This window comes from Stegostoma tigrinum, chromosome 20, assembly GCF_030684315.1.
Source record: "Stegostoma tigrinum isolate sSteTig4 chromosome 20, sSteTig4.hap1, whole genome shotgun sequence".
NCBI classification, from domain to species: Eukaryota; Metazoa; Chordata; class Chondrichthyes; order Orectolobiformes; family Stegostomatidae; genus Stegostoma; species Stegostoma tigrinum.
The window spans coordinates 14,527,094-14,552,299 of record NC_081373.1 but is presented as its reverse complement, the minus strand read 5'-3'; the positions used below and the strand labels follow the sequence as shown (position 1 = coordinate 14,552,299).

General features: G+C 42.2%; 1 protein-coding gene and 1 long non-coding RNA gene across 3 annotated transcripts in view; one reads left to right on the top strand and one right to left on the bottom strand.

The window, feature by feature from the left end:
- The first annotated feature begins 7,080 nt into the window (after window positions 1–7,080).
- On the top strand, window positions 7,081–22,616 carry LOC125461853 (fibroblast growth factor 8-like). Of its 2 annotated transcripts, none has more exons than XM_048551143.1 (5): window positions 7,081–8,027; window positions 8,178–8,214; window positions 9,245–9,389; window positions 19,375–19,481; window positions 21,722–22,616. In XM_048551143.1, the coding sequence occupies exons 1-5, from the start codon at window positions 7,996–7,998 to the stop codon at window positions 22,001–22,003; spliced, it is 603 nt and encodes a 200-aa protein (XP_048407100.1). In that variant the 5' UTR covers window positions 7,081–7,995; the 3' UTR covers window positions 22,004–22,616. The 2 variants fall into 2 exon arrangements, with proteins under 2 accessions (XP_048407100.1, XP_048407098.1); XM_048551141.1 differs by having other exon boundaries at window positions 9,212–9,389.
- LOC125461854 (uncharacterized) overlaps window positions 13,948–25,206 on the bottom strand; it is a 48,776-nt gene continuing 37,517 nt past the window's right edge. Inside the window, exon 3 of the long non-coding RNA XR_007249561.1 lies at window positions 13,948–14,269. This is a non-coding gene — a long non-coding RNA (uncharacterized LOC125461854). The remainder of the gene's footprint in view (window positions 14,270–25,206) is intronic.

The window sequence follows — 25,206 nt, the reverse complement described above, 5'->3', positions numbered from 1 at the left end:
TGGGATAAAGGGGTCATGTTCAGAAAAGTGCATTGCCACAGGGATCAATGATGGGACGAGGATTATTTACAATATATAGATGATTGGATGAGGACAGTGCATGTACTAGACACAAAATTAGGTGGGAAGGCAAGTAGTGAGGATGACACAAACAGTCTGCAGAGCGATAAACAGGTTAAATGAGTGGGCTAAATCTTGGCAGATGGAATGTAATGTGGGAAAATATGAGGTTATGTGCTTTTTAAGGAAAAATAAAGGAGCTGACTATTACTTGAGACAGAGTGGAGGGAAAAGTTATTCTCTGAGGGGGTGGTGAATCTGTCATTTTTTTTACTGCAGAGGATTGTTAAAGCTGGGTTGTTAAGTATATTTAAGGTGATTTTTAATTAGTAAAAGAAGCAAGGTGTAGAGGTAAAAACAGGTAATTGGGGACGGAAGAGACATAAAGGATAATTTCTTGTACACAGAGAGTATGTGGAAGCAACTTCATGTTGAAGTGGTGGATGTGGTACAGTTACCATGCTTAAAAAACACTTAGGTAAGAACATGAATAAGAAATGGGCCAAGTGCAGGCAGGTGAGACTACTTTAGTTTGGGATTATGGTCAGCATGGACTAATTGGACCAAAGGGTCTGTTTCTGTGCTCAATGACTCTATGGATTTGAGGATTATTAAATCAGAATATTAAATTAGGTCTACAAAACGATGAGGGGTATAGACAGGGTGGATAGCAAGAAGCTTTTTCCCAGAGTGGGGGACTCAATTACTGGGGGTCATGAGTTCAAAGTGAGAGGAGGAAAGTTTAAGGGAGATATGCACGGGAAGTTCTTTACACAGAGGGTGGTGGGTGCTTGGAACGTGTTGCCAGCGGAGGTGGTAGACGCAGACACGTTAGCGTCTTTTAAGATATATTTGAACAGGTACATGATGGGCAGGGAGCAAATGGACACAGACCGTTAGAAAATAGATGACAGGTTAGACAGAGGATCTTGATCGGTGCAGGCTTGGAGGGCCAAAGGGCCTGTTCCTGTGCTGTAGGTTTAAAAAAAAAGAATGGTGGATCAATCTCAATGGGCTGAATGGCCTATTTCTGCTCCTACATCTTAAAGGCACAGACACAATGGGCCAAATGTTCTCCTTCTGTGGTGTAAATTTTCTGTTTCTAATAAAAATATTTCCTTGTGAAATATGTGGCAAACAGTTCTACACAAAAGGTATTGAGAATATGCCCCACCCAACTCCATGAAATGAACAGTCAATATACACTTTCCCATCAGATGCATATTGATGATATCTCCCATCAATTGTACAATGAAGATGCTATCCTGAGGGAAAATTACACTGAGCATACCTGCCATGAAAATGCAATCACTTTCCCCTTTTGTGAAATGTACATTTTATACATCATCCCTTCAAATTTACAAGGAATGCAACAGCATTTCTTAACTCCTCAAAAAGATGCAGTGAAGGTATACAATTCATGAAATTCCAGCTGTATATGCAGTGAAATGCGAGATGTACTTTGAGTATATCTCCCCTATAAGAACTAAGAAACAGGAGCAAGAGTTGGCCAAAAGGCTCCTCAAACCTACTGTGATATTCGTGGTTAATCCTCAACTTCAACTTTACCTTCCTCCTCAAATGCCACTTTCCTCAATTTCCTTCAACTGTAAAAATCTTGTGATCTCAGCCTCAAATTTATTCCAACAGCTGAGCAGCCACAGGCCTCAGGGTTTGGGGGGGGTGAACTGGGGGAAGATTTCTCAAGCTTCCAAGTGAGGAAATTTCTCATCATTATTTTTCTAATTGGCTGAAGCCGTATTCAGATATTATGGTCCCAAGGCTTTCTACTTCGGCAGACGCACCTCTCAGCACCTATCCTACCAATTTGCAGAATCTTGCTATGTTTCAGTGATTCTTCTAAACTCCAGAGAACATAAACCCACTCAACCCAATTTCTCCTCATGGGAACAAGATCTAAAAGAGATTTATACCTAGTTGTAACTGTGATGTACAGTTCTAGGAAACTAAACTGAATACATGTCATGAGTTCATCATCCAAACTACATTTGGCAATTAGATTGGTCCAGTCTATGTAAAGATAAAAGCCTCACATTCATTGCAATGTCATTGTTACAAGCTCTTCTTATTTTTGATTCGTACTCAATCCAACGATCTAACTTCTGTTCTTTGGCTGGTAAACTACTTCCAATAATGACTCCCCATAAAGATTCAACTTCTCAAAATTATGAGTGAATCCTCACCACTGTTCTTATATTATTCAATATCATAAGGTGGTATTGGTATAGTCATATTGTCAATTGTCCAGTCATCCAGAGATTCAAGCAATATTCAAATCTTGCCACTGGACATTGGAATTTTCATGCAACAAAAACCAGGAATTGAAAGTCTAATGATGACCTAGGAACCACTGTCAATTATCATAAAAACTTATCAGGTTCTCTGATACCCTTTCTGTTATCTGGTCTGACATGCATGTGAGTCCAGACCCATAGCAATGTAGTTGACTCTTAACCTGCCTAGAAGCAATTAAATTGCATCATGGCTGAAAAGCCCTAAACAAGGAATAAAACAGGACGGACCATCTGGCATCTACTAAGGCACTGAAAACAACTGCAAACCCAGGCTGGTCGACCCTGCAAAATCATCCGTCAGAACATCTGGGAGGCTAGCAACAAAATTTGGAGGGCTGTCAGATAACAAATCAAGTAACACTCTTGATAGTAATTTCCATGTAACCATACCTCACACATAACGTCCTAGATACTACCATCAGCATCCCTGGGATGCTCCATCCATTGATAGGACAGAGGTGATTCAGAGTCGTACACAGATGGCAGGGTGAGCCCTGGGAGATTTCGACATTGACCTTGGACTCCTTGATGTCTCATGGCATCAGATCAAACATGAGCAAGGAAACCTCCTGTGAATTACCATAGATTCCAATATCCCCACCCCGCCACCACCATCACCACCTAGACTGATGAATCAGCACTCCTCCATGTTGAATATCATTTGAAGGACGTACTGCGGGTGGCCTCATATTTTTACACAGTACACTCCACTTTCCAACTTTTTTCCCACTATGTTAATGTATATGTACTCCTATTCAGACTCTTTGTGTTATCCTCACTACTTGCATTCTCAGCTATCTTTATAGCATCCACAAATCTGGTGATAGTATTCTTTCCTCATCCAAGACATGAAGGTATATTGTAAATAACTGTGGCCCCAACACTGATCCCTGTGACACTCCACTATTTAAAGGGCGCCATTATGAAAATGCCACTCATCCCAAAGTCTTCTATTAGTTAGCCAATCCCCTCTCCATGCTAATACACAACGTCCAACACCAAGTGTTGTTATTTAGTAGACTAATGTGGACCTTTTATTGCCCATCCCTAAATGGCCAGAGGGCAGTTAAGAGTCAACTTGCTGTGGATCTGGGATTACCTGTAGGCCAGACCGAGTAAGGCTGGCAGTTTCCTTCTCTGAAAGCCATTGGTGAAGCAAATGGGTTTCGAAAAATCAACAATGAATTCATGGCCATCATTAGACTCTAAAGTCTAGATATTTTTTAACTGAATTCAAATTCCACCATCTGCCATGGCAGGATTCAAACTTGTGTCTCCAGAATATTACCTGGGTCTCTCGATTAACAGTCTAGTGATATTCCCACCAGGCCATCATATCCCCATAAAGAAAATACATTGATATATTTGATCTAACTGTTCCTCTTTATCCATTCTGCTTGTTACTTCTTCATAGGCTTCTGATAAACTTGTCATATCCCCTTCATGGAGCCATGTTTATTATGCCTATTTTGTTTATTTCTGAGGTTGTTGACTTGCTCACTGAGCTGTCTTGTTTTCATTTAGACGTTTCATCACCATGCTAGGTGACATCATCAGTGAAGCCTCCTATGAAGCAATGTTATTCTATTCCGCTTGGAATTTGTACTGTCCGGTCTGTTATGGCGAGTAATGTCATTTCTGTTTTGTTCTGTATGGTTTTGTATATGGGGTCCAATTCTATATGTTTGCTGATTGCATTATGGGATGAAACCCATGTCTCTAGGAATTCCCATGCATATCTATGTTTGGCTTGGGCTACTATGGTTACCTTATCCCAGTTAAACTGATGGTCTTTGTTGTCCGAATGTGCTGATATTAGGGAAGGTTTGTCATGTTGTTTTGCTCCTAGCCGAAGTTCATGTATTCTGATGGCTAGTTTCCTTCCTGTCTGTCCGTTGTAATGTTTGTGGCAGTCCTTGTGTGGTATTTTGTAAATTACATTGGTTCTGCATGCTGTGGTATGGGGTCTTTAATCCTTGTGACTGTTTGATATAGAGTGGCTGTGGGTTTGTGGGCCACCTTGATTCCTAGTGGTCTTAGGAGTCTTGTTGTCAGTTCTGATATGTTCTTGATGTACTGCAGTGCCAGGGTCCATGTGTAAGGGCATGCTATGTCCTCTTGGTGCTTTCTACTTGGTAGGCACCTGTGATCAAGTTGTGGGGATTTCATACATAGCGAAGATTTTGTCCAGGTGCTCTTCCTCTTTCCTGCGTAGTTCTGGTGTGTTACAGTGAGTGGTGGCCCATTTAAATAGTGTCCTCACACAGCTTTGTTTGTGGACGTTGGGATGGTTGCTGTGGAAGTTGAGGATTTGGTCAGTGTGGGTTGCTTTGCTGTATACTGAGGTTCGGAACTCCCTGTTGGTCATACATTCAACTCTAACATCCAGAAACGGAAGCTGATTGTTGTTTTCTTCTCCCATGAATTTCATCCTGGCGAATACATTGTTGATGAGATGGTGAATCTTGTCTAGTTTAGTGCACCCACCATCTCATCGCCAAACATAGATATGCATGGGAATTCCTAGAGACATGGGTTTCATCCCATAATGCAATCAGCAAACATATAGAATTGGGTCCCATATACAAACCCAAACAGAACAAGATCAGAAATGACATTACTCACCATTACGGACCAGACAGTATAACTTCCAAGCGGAGTAGAATAATATCGCTTCATAGGAGGCTCCACTGATGATGTTACCTAGCATGGTGATGAAATGTCTGAACAAGAACAAGCCAGCTTCGCAAGCAAGTCAACAACTTCACCCACAAACCGAGCTACAGATCTTTACAAAAACCTTTGTTTATTTCTAAATGTTTTGATATTACTCGCTAGTTTTCCTCTCAGAGATGATTTTCTCCCTTCGTTGGCCACCTTTCGTTGGTTTTTAAAATGCTCTCAGTTCTTTGTTTTAAAGCTATTTTTTGTTCTCTCAAATTGATGCTATCTTTAACTTCCCAGGTTAATAGTGGTGGGTTTTCCTCAATGGTGGAAATCTTCTCAATTACTGGGAAATATCTTTGTTGTATAATATACAGTGAGTGCACTAACCCTTGTGACCTGTGCAGTGACTAGACCTCCCTGTGCGATACATAGCCAGTGTACTTGCTCCTTGCAACTCCAAAACCCACGGGGCTTCCCCGGTTGGCAATGTGCGGGGCTCAGGAGATTCATGGAAATTCTTACAGAGCTCGGTTTCTGGGCGCAATGCTCCTCGAAGCTGGACTGGCCGTGCGCTGTCTGACCATTTTTCCATTGTCTGCTGTCTCTCCTGGTCTACCTGGCAGTTTCCATTATCAATCCGCAGCGGGGTTCCTGGAACCCAGAATATTGACGCCTTTCACTGCTTCTGTCCGAACACATATCGTTCCTAGTTTATTTTAGTTCATCTGTTTACATTTCCGTGTTTTCCCACTTTAGCAGTAAAATATTTCCCATAACATTTCAATCCGGGCGTGACCTCAACCTCTCTTTGAGAACGATTAAATTAATATTTGGCATAAAGACCTCACGATCTATCTGAGCGACCCCAAGAATGGTTCTTCATCCCCCCCACCACACACACACACACTAACTCATTCAATCTCACTAACTCATTGCGATTTCACCCGCAATCTCACTCATACTCACAATCTTACACACACTCACTACTCACATTTACACAACATACCTTCACTCAGGCTCGCTCACACCCAATCTCACGTGTACATGTTCACTTAGATACCCTCGCCCTTTCTCTCTCACACACACACTCAAACTGATGCAAATGTACACCCGTTCACTAAGAGACATTCAAACACGCGCATACAAAGTTATTCGTAAGATTACACACACATTCATGCTCACACAGTCATCTATGCTCGCACAGACCGGTACCCCCTCTCATATGCACGTATGTACATGTACGCTCAGAAACTTTCATTTGGAGGCGCACTCCAGCACACATACACACATATTCTTATATGTACATATACTTTCGTTCACACTGGTATTCACACTGATAGGCGAATTTATACGCATTCTCGACCAAAAGCCTCCACATATGTACACGCAGGTTAACACAATCATAAAATCCTCGCTTGCACACGAGCGTACAATTTCACATAGACAAATCGGCGTCTCATTTAAAGATTGAGACACATTCAGTCAGATTCGCTTGTGTGACAGATAACACTGGTACACTCAAGAACACAAACCCGCACACTCTCACACACAAAATCCCGGAATAGGCATTTTAGAGCACCACTTCCCAATATTGAAAATGAAAATGTATATTAATATTTGCGCAAGAATATGCGCGAACCTTAAAAAAAACATTGCACATCCACAAGCCACAGCGCGACGTGGGTCCGTCTATCTCTCTATGAATAACAGTTTCGGGGCATGCGTGTCTACCTTGTTCAATAAAACTTGCGAGTGGGTGTGAATATGTGTTAAACTGTCACATTTTCAGTCACACCACATAATCTCGTGAAATTGCAAATAAATAGTCAGCGTTAAAAAATCACATTTGCTGCAAATTTACTGAAACGTTTCTCCTTCAGTAGAGATACTTGAGACGTTTGCTGGACGTGATCGAATCCAACCCATCGCCACCCCCAACCCAAAACACACACACACACACACACATTATCCCCGCCCCCCTTCGTGTTTTGCACTGAAATGTCATTCCCAGAAGCTGCAGACTTTGCGCCGGCCACACGGCCGAGCCGACAGGTGTGCGCTTTCTATTTAAACCATTGTTTGCCGCCAGATCAAGTCTCCAGGAGCCAGAGCCGAAAGCTCAGAGCCAGCCAGACACAGAGAGAGAGAGAGGGAGAACAGAGCGAAATTAAGGAAGGGCTGGGAGACCGGGGAATAGGACATTTGTACTCCCGGGATGAATGGGAGATTTTTACTCCACTGAAGGTGAACAGCGGAATCGAGAGAGGAAGATTACTGCATTTCGCAGCGAAAGTGCCCGGACTGGGAGGATTTGCTGGGAATCGGCTGCCTTGTTCAAGGAGGTGAATTAAAGACGGGAGAGAGAGAGAGAGAGAGAGAGAGAAGAGGGGAAAACATTCCAGAGCCGGCGTGACGCTCTACCGAGAGAGAGAGAGAGAGAGAGGGGGGACGAGCAGTGAAAATATCGGAGCTGTAGCGTCTGAAACAGGCGGATCTGACAGAGAGACATTGACAGAACTCCGGACCTCGCTCTCTCAGAGAGGGAGTCAGTGAAGATTACATTTGAGATTTGACAATCTCGACTCTATCTTCCGCTAAACAGAGCGATCCCGGAGCAGACAGAGAGAGAGAGAGGAGGCAGAATTAGATACAACAGACATTCCTCTCCTTGCAGTTCCCTTCACTCTGTTTCTCTCTAGTGCTTGTTCTGTGACCGGACTGGGCTTCCTTTCTCGGTTTAATTTTTTTTCCCTGAACCCCCAAGTTCCATCGCCTGCTCACGGAGGGACATCTCCAGCGGTCTGCCAGCCTTCGGGATTAAATCCAGATTCAACCCCCTGCAGAGAGTCTCTGTACAGATTATAGGAATACAAATTTTTCTTATCTCCCCCAATCTCTTTCACTGACAATTAAATCATTCGCTTTTAAAAAGCTGCAACAAACGACATTCAGGATGCGGCTCCTGTCTACACGCCTCAGCTATCTGTGAGTTCCTAACTTTTTGATGGGTTTGTTCACTAGTCAATATCGTTGTTTATAATGCTGCCCGATTGCTGGTTAAACTTGCAAAGTTTGGAGCCTGTGAGAATCCTGGCAATGTCGCAGCTCGTTAATTGTAACTTTCTTCTCTCGCAGGTGCCTGCAACTGTTGACCTTCTGCTTCCAAGCTCAGGTCGGTATTAACGACCAAATTCCTGTCTATTTACTGATCTGTTGATTACCCGGAATAAAATATTGAAAGTATCTATTGATTCGACTCTCGCGGGTTGGATGACAAATGAACGGACAGATTTTTATTTTGTTTTTTTAACTTTGAGAGTGATTTTTTACGGGGAGGGGCTTGAATGTTTCTCTGTGCCTGCATATACCGCCGTTGTGATAACTTCACAGGAGAATTAACTGGGAGAAAAAGCAACGGCGAGGGAGCTCCCGGGAGGCTGAGAAAGAGGGAGAGGCACAGAATGGGAATAGGGTGGCAAAACGCTATTTAATAGCAAAGAGAAATATTGTGTAGAAAATAGGGTTGGGGATGGAAAGGTGAATGAGGAAGAGGGAACGAGGCGCAGAGCGGACAGATTGGGGGCCATCGAGCGGCAAGAGAGACACACAGAAAAGCAGATGCGAAGTTGCAAGTTGAAGTCTCGGCCTGTTCCACGTGTTTCTCTCATTAGCAGCCCGCCCTATAAATTAATGCTATTGTGCGGGCTTTGGGACAACTCGAACCATCATTGAAGGAATGGTCCGGCACTCGTCTCTCTCTCTCTCTCTCTCTCTCTGCTTCCCCCCCCCCCCCCCCCCACCCCCCAAACTCCCTCTGTCTGGGACCAGGCACCCACTGCTCCGAACTCACCCACCCCCCGGAATATTAAAACACTATTCAAAACCACCAAAATCATTTTAACCTTTCACAGAAGAGTAAAGGGGTGTGGGAATGAAACCAGTTTATTTATGAAACAATTTGCACAACTTGCTACCTCTTCGAAACGGAATTGCACTCAGACTGAAGCTTCTGTTAATTGGTTAAATTATTGTAAACGTTTGAAACAATAAAAAGGGGCAGATTCTTAGGCCGAAGGAAGTTCTCGTGCAGGCGGTGCCTCAGTCTGAAGGCAGCTGGATCTGTGGTTGTTTAATGCACATGTGTATTGTATATTGTATTTTCTTTAAAGGTAACCTCTCAGTCACCGCCTAATTTTACACAGCACGTTAGGGAGCAGACCAGGCAGACGGACCGGCTGAGCAGGAGGTTAATCCGCACCTACCAACTCTACAGCCGTACCAGCGGAAAACATGTCCAAGTCCTGGGCAAGAAAATCAACGCGAAAGCGGAGGATGGAGACAAGTATGGTAAGAGAGAGTGAGAGAAAATGACCAGTCACTGGAAAGGGAAAGAAACTGGGGTAGAGGAAGGGAAGGACACACTGGAGGGAGACATTGGAGGAAGCGGGGAAGGAGACATTGAGGGCTGGGAGGTAATTGAGAGAGAGAGAGAGAGAGAGAATGGAAGGAGACACTGGTCACATGGAGCTGGAGAGGGAGAGACGGAGGACGGCACTGAAGGAGGGAGACACCAGAGAGTTGGAGGGGACAGAGGGACGTATGGGAGAGTTGGAGGAAGACAGAGGGAGTTGAGCTGATGGAGAAAGGGAGCGAAAGATATTGAGGAAGGAGTGGGACATTGCAGAGGATCGGGTTTGGCGGAGTGACGTTGGGAAAACGGGGGGAGAACAGAAAGTGCTGCGGAATGGTGCGCAAGTGAGCGTGTTTTAGGAAAAGGCATGTCAATAAAAAGTCAATATGTGGGACGAGGGAGGAAAAAAATCACAATGTTAAAAGGGAACGGTTAAAAGGAAGATTTGCGAAGGCAGAATGAAAAGGACATGGCATTCCGGTTCAGTGTTGCCTGAGCTAGCCGCACAGTTAAACACTGACTCCGGGGCCACTCTCCACCTGAGACTCCAACCGTTTTCCGTTCATTCGCTGCTTTGGGATTTAAATCCATCGGGGCAAAGGGGATTGAAAATCCGCAGTCAACCCCAACTCAGACCCCCGGGGCATCACAGGAGCAATGGATGGGATCGTTAACAAGCCCGGGGGGAAACCGTGAAATAATCAGCTCTCACAACCGAGTCACAGAGACTTAACCGCGTGTGTGTGTGTGTGTGTGTGTGTGTGTTTAGGAGAAATGGAAACAAGGCTAGATCACTGCCGAGGTTTTATTATCAGTCACTTCCAGATCGGCTTATACCTGCATCGTGCGGGGGCGGGCTAAGTGGTGGAGGGAGCGCTTGTAGTGCAGTGATAGTGTCCTTACTCCAAGCCAGGTAGGCCTGGGTTCAAGTCTCACCTGTTCCAGGTGTGTGCCACATCTCCGAACAGGTTCATCTCCACCCCCCCCCCCCCCCCACCCCCCTCCATTTCATTAAAAAACTGAACGGCAGTTGGACGGAATATCCAATTGGTATGCTCGCACAGGATCAGTGAACTGGACAAAATCCACTTCACTAAAAACAATATTTCGGAAGCTGAAATTAAAAGGGAGAATGCTGGAGAAACTCAGCATGTCCTCCAGCATTCGTGGTGGAAAAGAGTGAGTTAACTATTCGAGCCCAATTTGACGACCTCAGAACGTTAAATCCATTTTAACGTTTCGTTCAGGGACGGGGGGAGAAATATCGTCTAATTTGCTTTTATCGTCCGTGCGCTCCTTCAGGAACTGGATCATCAGTGTCGAGTCGTTCGGGGAGCTGCGAACGCTCTTGTCCCTGGTTTAGCGGAGCTCTCCCCTCCCGCGATCACTCGCTATGTCTGTGCGCAATCCGCTAAATCAATACTCATCTATTTACTGCCGAACCGATCGATTGATTCCGCCCCTCCGCTGAATTAACGGTCGTTTTCTCCCCTGATTTAATTAAAAGGAATCTCTCTCTCCGCCTGCTCCCTCCTCGGGACTGCATTGGTGGCGTTTAATCAGCGACTCTCATCGACCTTCGTTCTGACAATGTATTTTACGGATGGCTGTGTAATATAGCTAAGCTGACTTGGTTGTGGCCTTCGGTTTGTGGTGATCTTGGGGTTGTGTGGGTAATAGTGGCTGGTTGAGGGAATTAGTTGCAGTATTTGCTCTGTTGGGTCCAGCTGATGTTGCAGTAGCCGAGAGTTGCCACGCCAAACTGCCGAGGTTAGTCCTGGTGTTCAGCCGCCGGCCACCTACACGATAGTGAAATATCATTAAACTCAAGAGTGCTGGAGAAACTCTGCGTGTCTGGCAACATCTGTGGAAAGAGAAACAGAGCTAACGTTTGGAGTCAGTGCGACTTCTTTCAGCACTGAAGGGGGTCAGAAAATGGAGGTTTTTACATAATGGACAGAAGCTGTGTGTGTGTGTGTGTGTGTGTGTGTGTGTGTGTGTGTATGGGGGGGGGGGGGAGAGATGGTGGTGCTGGAGAGGAGTGTCACATAGCCCAGACTAAGTAAGGTTGGTAGGATGTCACGCTCATAGTCCTTCCTGAACCTGCGTGTTAACTCCATGATGCAAAGACACTCGTTTCTCTTAATACCAACACATTTAAGTTCATTGCCTTTTTAAAACATTCTATTTTCCCAATCGTTCTGCTGAACTGGATCATTTCACACCGCTTCACATTGTAATCTATCAGCTACTCTGCTGACTTCACTGTTCTATATCCTATCGCAGCCCCTTTCGGTCTTGCTGTCATCGCTCCTTTTGCAAACTGGAAATGTTAGTGAGTTGTCCTGGTGATGGATTAGATGATGATTCTGGTGATTGTGAGTGGTGCCGTACTAGTTAGAATCTTGAACACCCGAGTAAAGGTCTCTGTTATATGCCTCCCATGTGTAATTTGAGCTAAATCCAGACTTTTCTCACCAGAGATTAAGGCAAAAGAAAGTCAGTTTTTTTCACATTATTGCTTTAAACATATTTTAAGATCTGAAGTTATTCTGTGCAAAAATTAGTTTGCAAACAGAAAATGTGTTGAAACGGCAGATTTTCTTTGTTTCCGAGTATCGGCAATACTTTGCAGGGATACAGTTATTGCTCATCTATTGCTCATCCCTGGTTGACACCAATGGGCAGAATCCTGTCTTTTTCATAAGGCTTGATACTGGGGACATCTATAAGTCAGACAGGGAGATGCTTTCCTTCCATGAAGACAGTTAGCAAGTTGGCTACAAAAATAACAACAAAACCACAAAAGCTGTTGATATGTCCCTGACGCCGACCACAATTTGCATTCATCGAGGTACCAAATGTCCGTATTATTGGTCTAGGGTCCCAAAAATGGCCTACTTATGTTCCTATGTTCTTATCCATTCCTAAAACTGTGTTCCACTTTCAAATAGGATTACTTCAGATGTGCATGGACACAAGTGGCCATCACACAGCTCAGATTGATACAGGACTTCATAAGGCAACATTTACACCAAAACCATGGCACAGTGTCTTACTTCACACCAATACTCCAGTTGTAACTTAACCCTGATATAATGCTGTGCCTGACTCCAGAATGAATGAGTGGGACTTCACCAAACCACTTCTCTCAAATGCCATTGTTGTCCTGTGAACCTAAAATCATTTGATGTGAGATTCCACTCAGGTACCATCTCGCATTCGATTGAATTCCTGCTTTCAGCAGGTAAGCTCGTGAGGTGAGAAGTGTCCAAGAAAGCATTGCACTACACTAAACCATCAATGAAATCTTTCTAAAGTTGTTATAACAGTTGTTTGTGACAATAAAATTCCACAGTGTGGAAGCAGGCCAATCAGCCCATTGAGTCTGCACCACCCTCTGAAGAGCATCCCACCTAGATCCGTTCCCGTTCCCTTACACCATCCCTGTGATCTGGAATTTCCCACTGCTAATCCACCTAGTCTGCACATGCCTGGACATTATGCGCAATTTAGCATGGCCGAACCACCTAACCTGCACATCATTGGACTGTGGGAGGAAACCAGAGCACCTGAGGAAACCCATTCAGGCATGGGGAGGACGTACAAGCTCAACACAGTTGCCTGAGGTTGGAATCAAACTTGGGCCCCTGGCACAGTGAGGCAGCAGTGCTAACCACTCAGCCACAGTGCCTAAAATATTGGTGAATAATTTCTATTGAGCTCTGTTTTATTTTATCTGGGGATGGACACCTTAAAACATTAATTGAAGTTTGCCAGCTGTTTTTAGCTCTCCACAGATAGCAGGTAATGAGTAGGTGCATATGAGGAAGTTAGGGTGTATATGGAAACATCTGAATGCATTCAAGAAGTGTTTGAAGATGTATCAATGTATGTATTGTGAGTGTCTCTGTGTGAAATCATAAATCTACATGCAGTTTCAGATGACGGAGTCATTCAGTACATTTTTGATCACCTGGACAGATTTTAAAAATTACATTCCCCATCACTTTTGACTCACTGTTTCTTGAACAAGTTCAAAGTTTTCATTTCTAATAACTTTACCTGAACAATCAACCCAGTTACTTATCCCACTTCATGTAAGATAAGCATTCTGCTATTAGTCCTTAATTGCCTGAAATAGTAGCAATGTATCTGTAACCTTAGCATCCTAGTATATTTGGGGATAGAGATTTTGTGCATATGTCTTTGTATGTGTTTGTATCATTAGTCTTTAGCATGAACCAGTCGAAAGTGTTTCTTCCACATGATGGATCGAGACTGCAACAGATTCAGAATACTGTTAAAAACAGAGACACATCCATCCCCAGGTACAGTTCTGTAAAACAGCTGGGGACCTCATCTGTGTTAGGAATCAAAATTTTTTTAATGTAAAAAGAGAGATCACCATCCAGGCTAACAAGCAATGGTTATAAGCTATGACATTTAAAGTTTGACAATTTAGACCAATTTTTTTCAAACCCAGTCCACTGAGTTGGGGTAAAACTAAGAATTGAGGGATTTTTTGCAATGCAGGCCAGTTGTATAGATGAGTGACTGTCCAAATAACTCTGGTCAAGAGTAGGCAAGAGCACATTGGTCACAGATGTGATCTGCTCCCCACCTGCTCCTGCTCTCCCATTCTCCTCTAGTGCTTTTTTCCACGATCTGTTCTCTCTCTGCTCCTACTGTCTTCAGGTTCCTGTTTTCTCCATGTTCAGTTCTCTTGATGCTCCTGCTCTCTCTCCAAGCTCCTGACCAGTAGAGACAGGTTCCGTAATGAGAAGCGGGCACACTGAAATCTGACAGTAAGTACCTGTTGTATTAAAAGCATTATTAAATGAATCTCACTTCATTATCATCACTGACTATTTTAATTTAGATGGGGAGTCTGTAATTACAAATATTTTTGAAAAGGAATTCTTTGACATAGATTACTCGGATATTAAATAATTTTCTAGATAGAATTTTATAAAATAATGACAAAGCACAGCTCTAGAAGAAATTTCATTTTACAGCTTAGTCTATAATATTACATCTTGTTTTTGTATATAAGCAATGAATTTCATATGTTGTCAGCAGTGACTTGATTCGTGGCATACTGACTTCAGAGTCAGAACATTGATGGTTTGAATCCCAGTCCAGGACCTGAACAGACAGCATTGGCTGATTCTCCAGTATTCTATAGAGAGAATGCTGTATATTCAGATAAAACATTAAACAGAAGCTCCATTTGCATTCTCAGCGTGATAACGAGCCCCTTGTATTTCACAAAGAAGAATACAGAAGCTTTCCCTTGGTCAATATTTATCTCTCAACTCTATAACTAATCGACGCCAGTTCAATGGGTTCTGAGTTTGCTGATATGGTCAAAGCATAATCTCCAGACTCTGCCACATTCAGGGCAGATGGCACTTGGATGTTGGATAAACTGAAAGTTTTGTGTACTTTCACCAATGCCTCAACTCCATCGTTGCATGTTTCTGATGAATTTTCTTGATGTGTTTGGTGCCTTCTGAATGAGCCATCTCTGTTTTAGTCAGTCACAGGCCAGGGATTCCTGTGATTAATGGGAATATTTGACCACATCAAGGAGTTTTGAGAATATCCCTAAAGTGTTTCTCCTGTCCTTCTGGGTGTTTCCTTCCACAAATGAGACCTGCTAATAATAATGAACATAAGAATCCACATACATAAAATGGCATAAACAATTAGACAATGCCTGGCACCTTGTAGTTAAAATCCATCACTAGCATCAGTGTTCAGGCAGTAAGATATTGCATGATTGGATAAGTAGGATATTATCATTAGATTGGATATTGTGCCATTTGGCCAGGATAATGTCCTTTTGAAAGAGATAGTATCATTGGATTTGATAAATTGGGGAGGATCCTACACTGTTGAGATTCTATATTAATGGGTGAGATACTGTGTCAGTGTATGGGGTAGTGTATCATTGGACAGAGGATATATCATTTGAGAGTGATGCTGTATCTTTGAATGGAATACACTTAATGAGAATATCTTAGGTGGGGTAATGCACCACTGGGGCAATAATGCATTATTGAATAGAGCATTGCATCATTGAGAGGAATACTGTCCTACTGAGCAGGAAACTGAATCATTAGGCAGCATTCTTCTGGTAAGAGGGATATTGTGTCATTGGGTAGGACACTGCATTATTGGGTGGAATATTGCCTGATGGAAAGAATTGGTTGCTTTTCATTCTTAGAATTAGTATTACTTGGATTCAATCATTCCTCTATTCGCTCAAAGATATTGAAGACAGGAGTTTTATAATATATATTTGGTCATGAATTGACCAAAATCAGTAGATCTTTGGGAGCAGTATGGGGGATTGGCACTAATTGGCTGTTTTCATGTAGCTAGCCGTCATGATGGAACAAATGGCCCTCTTCTGTTGTGAATTTCTAAATGATCATTACCTTGTGCACAGACAAGGAAGGTGGCAGATTTGATTCATAGTTCAATTAGATAACTTCAACTGATGTGTTACATGACCGCAAGTCAACTTTAGTGCTCTGGGTGTACACAGGAGGAATTATCATGTTGCAAGTTCCACCATTGACCAATATCAAGTGTTCCCTGTCACTTAGTGTGTGTTTTCAGATGTTAAAAGAAGGTTAGACTTGGTAATGATATAATTAGAACCAGCATAATCAAGCAAGAAAAATAATCATTTGGGGTAAAGTACCCAAACAATGCTTCTGGTCGAGAAAGAATCAGGGTCTTAAAAAGAGAAATTGAGAAACGGAAGGAAAAGTCATTCATTCAATTTTGTTAATAAATATCAATTGTTCAAGTAGCCCTTCAAAACCAAGATAATGATTATTGGAAGCTATTTGAATTTAGAGCTGCAAAGCTCTAGCCACCATGTCCATACCACATACCTACACATACCTGGGATATTGCTGGTTGAGTTATAACCACACTCAACTGCTGAAATATATTATGGATTTAATCTCTATACAAAGGCAATAATTGCATACAAAACACATAGGGATTGCCTTTCTCTGTAATAAGTATAGTAGCTGTTGTATTCTAAATTACAAAATTTAAAAGACATTGGGGTAGGTAAATGAATAGGAAAGGGCAGAGGGATGTGGGCCAAATGCTAGCAAATGGGACTAGATCAGTTTAGGATATCTGGTGCAGATGAGATGGACTGAAGGGTGTGCTTCTGTGCTGTACATCTCACTCTGTCATTGATTCTCTATAATAGATGCTGGACGACTACTTTCAGTTTAGAGTTAAATAAGATCCCGGATCATTCTTTTTAAAGCCAATTATACTTCAGTTCATATCACCAATAAGAAAGGAAGAATTTGCTGTCAGTTTGTATACTTTTTAACTTCCCAAAGCACTTTGCAGTCAATTAAACACTACAGCAGGCCAAGCAGCATCAGAGGAGCAGGAAAGTTTGACGTTTCAGGTCAGGGCCCTTCTAAAACTGTTCTTAATTCTTGCAATCTCATCCAAATTATGGCATCTCCCTAGTACTGCAGTGGCAGTATTAGCCTGGGATTACATGATTACTCCTCAGACTGGTACTTGAAGCCACAACTTGTGTTGATGAGAAACAAGCCATGTATCTACTGAGGAAAGGTTCAAATCCCAGCAGCCATTGAAATAATAATTAGTGCAACTATGCAGCCTATTGTCTATTACTGCAGTTGCAACTGTTAACTCTGATCTCCCAGTGTGTTGTGGTAAAGACACTGACTCTGAGACATAGATCTAAAAAAAATTCTAAATTGAAGCAGAAACTGCTAGAAATCCTTTGCAGGCCAGGAGGCATCTGTATGGAGAAAAGCAGAATTAATTTCTCAGCTCAATAAAAGGTTTTCAACAGATGTCATTGGATATTTCCAGCAATTTAAGCTATTGTTTCAGATTTGTAGCATCTGCAATGTTTTGCTTTAGGGAGTACTAGATTGGATTGTCAGTTGTTCAGATAGTTGGTGTCAAATGGAGCTTATGTGTGGACATCAAGAAAAACCAGGCTCAGCTCTGTCAGTGCACCTTATAACGAGCATCCAAATGGTTAAACATTCAGCCATTCACCCAGGTGATAATAGTGACAACAACCAGGATTTACCAACAAATCAATTGACTGCTTCAAGAAGGGGAACAGGAGATGAAGCAACACTCAATCTGAAACTCAGGTCACTAGAGAACTCCATAGCTCTCAATTGTTTAAGACTGTTTCAAAGATGCCCTTCTGACTGGTAAATTGCTGAAGCTTCCTCCTTTGGTATTCTGGCCAATATTCATTCTTCAATCAAGATCAATATTCAAATTGTTTGGTCTTTTCCTTCTACTGTTTGTTGGACCTTGCTATGTGTAAAGTTGGTTGCCATGCCTTCTAAATTAGGGCAGTGACATCACTTCAAAGCACATTATTTGTTGCAATGTGCTTTGGGACATTGAGGTTTGTGAAAGATGCAATGCAAATAATAAAATATTCCATTCTCTTATTTTGTAATAGCACTGGGTAACAAACTGCCTGGTGTGTGCTTACTGTTTTTTAAACACTTTGGATCCTTGATGTGTTATTACTAGGGATGTTCAAGCATTGTCACCCAAGTCTTAACAACATCAATGCCAAAGAGGAGAACAACTTGTTGCTAGTTCTGTATTTTTATTTGCTGCTTCCCTTGTTTGGAAAGACTGATTACTTCCCCCTCCTAGTGCTGCTGGCATTAGAAATTTGGGGTACATGAGACTTCGTAGGAATTTAAGCCTTACACAAGAACAAAGGAATAAAAGTAGAAGTCAAGTATTTTGGTTCATTGAGTCTGCTAAGTCATGCAATCACATTATCATTGATCCATTTGCTTCAATCCATCCTCCTGTCTCTCCTCTCATTCCTTAATTCACTAAGTGTCTCAGCATCAAAGAATCTCAGTCTCCACTGTACACGATGACTGAACACCCAGTCTTCTCTGATGGAAAGAATTTAAGAAATTCACCATCCCTTGAATAAATTTCCCTAATCTCAGACTCTGGTGGACACACCATGTATTCTGAAATGGTGGCCTTTACTTCCAAACTCTCTCATCAAGGTAAATATCCTCAAGCATCTAACTTGTCAAGTTTATCCAGGATTTTAAGTGACATGATGACAAATGTCCTGAAGGCCCCATGGTACATATTTAAATTGTTTAAGAAGATGAGAACTTGAAGAGACTTATGTTCCTGAGTTGTAACATATACTGCCAATCTGTTTTCTGTTCTGAAATCTGGGTCCAGTTCTGTTTCAAACTGATGACTCCAACGAGCAAGAATGAAAAGAGCTGAGATATCTCAAAACAGATATTTCTGGAAACACTTGGCAAATCAAGGGGCATCTGTTTGAGAATAGAGGTGTTAGCTGTATAGGTACTGTACACCATTTGATGAAGTGCCACATCTAAAAAGCTGAGGTTGGATCTGAGAAAAATTACGGGGGACAGTGAGGGAGCTTAACTCTGTACCTAACACAGCACTGTTCTCCTCCTGAGTGCGTTTGGGGACAGAGTAGTGGGAGTTTTACTCTCTGACTAATCCCTGCTGTATCTGTCCTGGGAGTATTTGATGGAAACAGCGTTACTCCGTACCTAACACTGAGCTGTACCTGTCCTGGGAGAGTTTGATGTTCTCTGGTAGACAGATTAGGAAAAGTATTCCGTTCTCCTGGAGTAACATTGAGTGCAGAAATTCTCATCTTCTCCTTCCTGATTCTTTTGTTTTTGCTTGTCTAAAAGGTTTTTTCTTCTGGGGCTGTTAGAAATAACACACCATACTGTGCAATACCAACGGGGAAATGGATTGAGAATATAACGCTTGCTTGGTGAATTGTATAAGTAACAAAGTTACTGATCGCTCACTCAGTCCTGCACCCCTTTTTTCCCAATGCAGCCAAGCTGATTGTGGAGACAGATACCTTCGGAAGCAGAGTCCGCATTAAGGGAGCGGAGTCTGGGTTTTACATCTGCATGAACAAGCGGGGAAAACTGATCGGCAAGGTAAGGATTAATGGGTTTGGCCGGGAAAGTTTCGGAACAGAAGTGTTAAATGTGTTACAAATGGGAGTCGGGGCACATGGAAAGGAGCAGTACAAAATAGAGACGTAGAAAATTAGTGAGAGGCGAGTTTACAGTCATTGGAGGAGGAGAGAGAAACGGATGAAGGAATAGAGAGAGGGCAAAATAGAAGCAGGCACAGATAAAGAAATAACTCGAGAGATGGTGGTAGAAATAGAAACAGTAATAGTGAGTAAATGGACGGGATACGTTAATGAGCGAGACTGAGAAGTAGACAGAAGTTGAGATTCTGATGAGAAAGAAAGACAACAATAGAGAGAAAGCAAGTGACTAAAAACAAGATCGGGGTGAAGACAGAAGTTGTGGAAGATGGTGATAGAGAGAGGTTACATTTCGATGCAACAGTTGGAAGAAGGGTGCAAGGTGAGTGTGGCAACCCCAGATTTTATTACTCTGCTTACTTCAGAAGGCCAACTTTTCAAACCCCTCGAAGCGTTAGATTTTTCCATTAATCCGGATGCTTTCTACCTGTCCTCAGCAGAAAGCTCCGCTAAAGTCATTGATTAAAGAAAACACGGCTCGCCGTTTGCATTGAAAGCCGTCCTTGCCCCGTCGTGCTCCCAACTCCGTCCCCATCCCTCGCTCTGAGATGGATAGATGATGCTCCCGGCGATTCTAACCTTTGCCCTAACAGGAATATCAGCCTGACCTCTTGATGCCCGCGGAATAGAATTCGTGCTCCCTTATTTGTCGTTTTTCGTGTTCGACAAAGTGTGAAACGTGGACCGTGCTGGCGAGTCTCTGGCCCTGTCGCTGCCTGAGGAGTGTGGGATATTCCCAAATCGTAGGAACAGCCGATAGATCCCGGTCAGGAGGAGACTTTCCCATCACGGGAGATTAGAACCCCCTGTTCCCCATCAATGGGTTCATTCTGCCTACCCTTTAAACTTCCAAACAACTTAGTTATAATGCTTCTCGTTTTATCTATTTTTCATTCACTTTGATATCAGAATTTATAGCCCATGCCGCCTGAGAAAGTGGTGGTAAGCTGCCTTCTTGAACCACTGCTGTCCATGTGCTAAATATAGACCCGCAATGTCATTAGGGAGGGAATAATCTATTAACATGATGCATAGATTTTTTTTAAAATCATACACGTAGATGACAATACCACTATATAATAATTATAAGACCATTTTATATTGGTTTTTATATAGTTCCAATAGATGGGCAGTTACATGGCTAAAATAACGCATCTAATGTCTGGCTAGCTTTAATGATATGACCCATCTGTTTTTGGAATGGATTAAATATTAAGGGACATGAGCATTTGAAGGAAGTGACTCCTATCGCCTGCTGCTGGGACCTGAAGGTGGATTTGAAGGTTTATGTTCGATTTGGAGCAGGCAGGCCAGCCTGCCGCTTTCCTCTTCCACTTGTCTAATTCTGTGTCGCATGGAGCCTCTGAGTGCCGGCTGCTGGCAGCTTCGGTGCGACCAACAGCAAGCTCCGAGATCCAGGGGCGGCGCGCCCCCGCCGCCTCCGCCATCTGTCTGCTGGCAAACTGATATTATTCCTTGTGACAAGTTGTAATTCAGTGCCCAGGACTGGACCGTACACATGGCCTGGGGAGGGCTATACTGGGGGAGTTAGGGGCTATAACCGCAGATGGAAACTGATACACGGAGGGGCCGCTGGTTCTATACTTCACGGGTCACTAGTGTTTGTACATTGCACACACTTACCCTGCCGTCCTCTCAACCCACCTCTTAGGAATCAAGACAGCAAACCCTAAACACAGCGAGGTTACAAATACTTTGAAGTCTGCCTGTTCTTCAAAATAATCTTCCGTCCCCTCTTCTCAATTTTTGTTCTCAATTCTGTCTCTTCAAGTCTATTGCATTTACCCTCTTTCATTTCTTTCTTTAAAGTTCTGCCGCGCTCTCCTTTTACTCCCCTCCTCCCACCCATTCTTTCCATTGTTCTTTTAGTAAGCCGTACGTTTTTCCAGACCTGAAAACAATAACGTGATGCTAGTAGTCTACAGTCTCCCTCACTGATCGATCACAGTCTCTCGGCATGTTAAATATTCTTTCAAGGAAAAATTATTCTTATCTGAACTATAAATAGCATAAAAATCATGCAATGCCCACAAATTGGAAATGAGCTGGGGCTGTTAGTCTGGATGGGACGTTCACTCAGTCTTCTGTTTCTCTGTGCAGCGAAGCGGCAAGAGCAAAGACTGCGTCTTCACTGAAATCGTGTTGGAGAACAACTACACGGCTCTGCAGAACGCCAAGTACGAAGGATGGTTCATGGCTTTCACCCGGAAAGGGAGACCCAGGAAAGGATCGAAGACCAGGCAGCACCAGAGGGAGGTGCATTTCATGAAGCGATTACCCAAGGGTCACCTGTCCTCTTTGGACAGCCACAGACACTTCGAGTTCATCAACTATCCTTTCTCCAGCAGGACTAAACGCACCAGACACTCCAGGCCTCGGTAGAAACAGCCACTGTCCCAAGGTCACCCCTCTCTCCAGTGACCGTTACTACAGACAATGGATGAACCCACTGTCTCTTTCTTTTAAAATAAAGGAGATGCTTTATTTTTCTATTCAACTCCAACTGATGGGACTACATCACCCGGCGTTTGGGAAAATAATTCAGTGTGAATTAAAGTTTAAATAATTTTCAGAGCAAGAGAAGGACAGGAACACAAGGATTCTGTGACAGGGACACTGAAATCATTCCCAACCTGAGCTGCTGGGCTGTTCGATTCCTGAGTTGAGATGAGAGCTTGAGACTGACTTACAGTTGTGTATATAATCAGTTAGTTAGCTAGCTAGAGTGGAAGAATGAAAGATGGAAGTTCACTTTTATTCTCCCGTGGTCATCTTCAAATGCTGCTTTGGATATGTTTTCACTTAAGAGTGATGCCCTGGGAAATGAATCACCAAGATATTTACAGAGAAAAAATCTGCTGGAATTGTTTATCCTCAATGTTGTTACTAGTAATTCATTGTCCAACTGCATTTCACTGAATCTTAGAACAGACATTGCAAACAATTATAACCTCAAATTGTCTTGTTAATAATTTCTCCATTTTCTTTCTTACCTATTTTAGTACAACACTGTATTGTTGCCAAGAAACTGGCATAATGTTTTTTGTATTCATTTTTTGGAGAATTGTGTAAAATAATTTTTAATGAGAATATTTATTTAATAACTGTATTAAATTTGTATTAGAATACAGAAAGTAAGTTGTGTGATGTCACTGTAAGATGGCAGAGGATGTCAGGGATTGTGTAAGACATGAGTGCTCCAGCAGTTAGGCAAGGGAACATTGAGAAGAGGGAGATAAATAAAAGCTCACAAAAGAGGGAAGTTGAATGAGGATAGAGAAGTGAAGTAAAACTCTAAGAAAGAGAAACTGAAGAGAAATAAAAAGGAAGAAAGTTCGAGAAAAGTGAGAGGCAGGGAAGAAAATCACAGCGATAAATGTCACTGGACCAGTCATCTGTAAACTGAGGCTAATGTTCTGGGCACTTGGGTTCGATGCCATCACAACAACTGAAGGAATTTAAATTTAATTAATAACATTCTTAATCATAATCACAATAGGAGTAATGAAGACCATAACAACCATCAATTTTTCTGGAAACTTATCTCCTTCACTGCCCCATCTCTCTCGAGAAGAAGGAAATCTGGCATTTGTGTGACTCCAGACCCAGAGCAATGTGGTTGACTCTTAACTCTCCTCAGAAATGGCCCAGTAAGCTGTTTGGTTCAAAGGCAATTAGGAACAAACAACAAGTGCCATCCTTGCCAGTGACACCCATATCCCATGAAAGATTGGCTTAAAAAGGCCATTAAGGATTGTTCTACCTCTCACATCATGGAATCCTCTTGTATTTTGAATAAGCCAACACTGTCATCTTTGTTACATTTTAAGGGATCATTTCACTTAAAAACTTCTTCTAAATTCACCTGTTAGTCAGGCATCTTAAAAAAGTCTCAAAGCAACACACATAGAAAGTGGTGGATTCATGCGTGTAAAGGGAAATATTTATATCACATGGGGGTAGGTAGATAAATTGAGAGATAAACAAGCAGATGACTACACAGAAAAAGGTTGTTTTTTGGTATAAGAAATTGGGGAATGTTTCTCCTTATTACCTTCAGTCAAATAATAAATATATCTTTATATGCTTTATGTGAGTTTACAATTTCACACCATCATTGCACAAATCAGACCAAGATTCGGAGGCACTCATAGGAACCTAGATCAGCTAATATGCATATACTTTTGACTAATGATGTGATTAAGACAACTGGTCAGTATTATCGACTGCCGGGTTCTGCATAAATTCTACACTTTTCAATAATTGTTTGAGATTGCTCTCTTTTTACCATCACCCATCTTAACAAAGCAGAGAAATTAAATCTTGCAGTCTGGCTTCCACACATTCAGAACTACTTTATCCCCTAAACAATAAATATTTGTCAATAGCTTTGTGATTTATCTGGAGTAAAATTAGGTCTGAAATATCAACATATAGTCTGTGGGTCCATGGGACTATGTAAAGGAAACTTTACTCAGTATTTAACCCTGTGCTGTACCTGCCCTGGGAGTGATTGATGGAGACAATGTAAAGAGAGCTTTACTGTTTAGCTCACCATTCTGGACCTGTACTAGGACTATTTGATGGGAACGGTATAGAGCAAGATTTACTTTCAGTTTAAAAGAGTAGAGGAAACTTTGCTGTATGTCTGGCTTTGCTGTCCCTTATCTGGAAGTGTTTGATGGAGGCAGTTTAGCGTGAGTTTCACTCTGTAAATTACTCTGTGCTGTAGTTGCCCTAAGAACGTTTGATTGGGATGTGTGCAGGAAACTTTACTTCGTATCTACTCAGTGCTGTATCTGCTCTCGGAGAGCTGATGAGACAGAGACAATTTATGTTTTATCACTGTGGTGCTGCCATACAGGTAGTGTGAGACAGTGTACAGAAAGATTTACTCTCTTTCTAATCCTTTGTCTTTTAACAGAGTTATTAAGTCATATAACATGCCACAGCACTGTTTCATCACAACCTAATTAACTGAAATTCACTGCTGCTTATTTGGAGGCTGTTTTGTCCTCATCTGTGCATACTGGTTCAGTCTTGAGTAAAATCCATAGTTCTTCACAGCCATGCATCACTTTTCTAATTTCCACTTTCTTGCAGAATAGTCATGAGGAGTGGGAGTCTGCTTGATGCTTGCCCAAGAGAGACATGGGATCTGGGTTCTAACTCCCACCCTACATGTAATCACCCAGGTTACAATTACAACCTCACTCATGCCTTAAGTAAATGGCTCAAATCCAAATGAGAAATATACTTAACATCTAAGCCATTGGGAGCAGACTGTTAATTATTGATTTATAGGAGATATTTTAACATATATAATGCTATAAACTTAACATTTTTGCAGAATTTCAATGTTAGAAATCTACGAACATGAAGACTACCAGTAAACTATTAACAGACAAGAAGATCCAAAAATATTATTTGTGATTGGTGAATATTCTCTGCTTCACTTACATTCAGCAAATTAATGTTTCTAAATAGTAGGAAATATTATAGATCGAGATTATATTACATCCATATAAAAATCATCTACTTCATGATAGTTACTATATCATTGGCAAATCTTCAATATAGTTAAG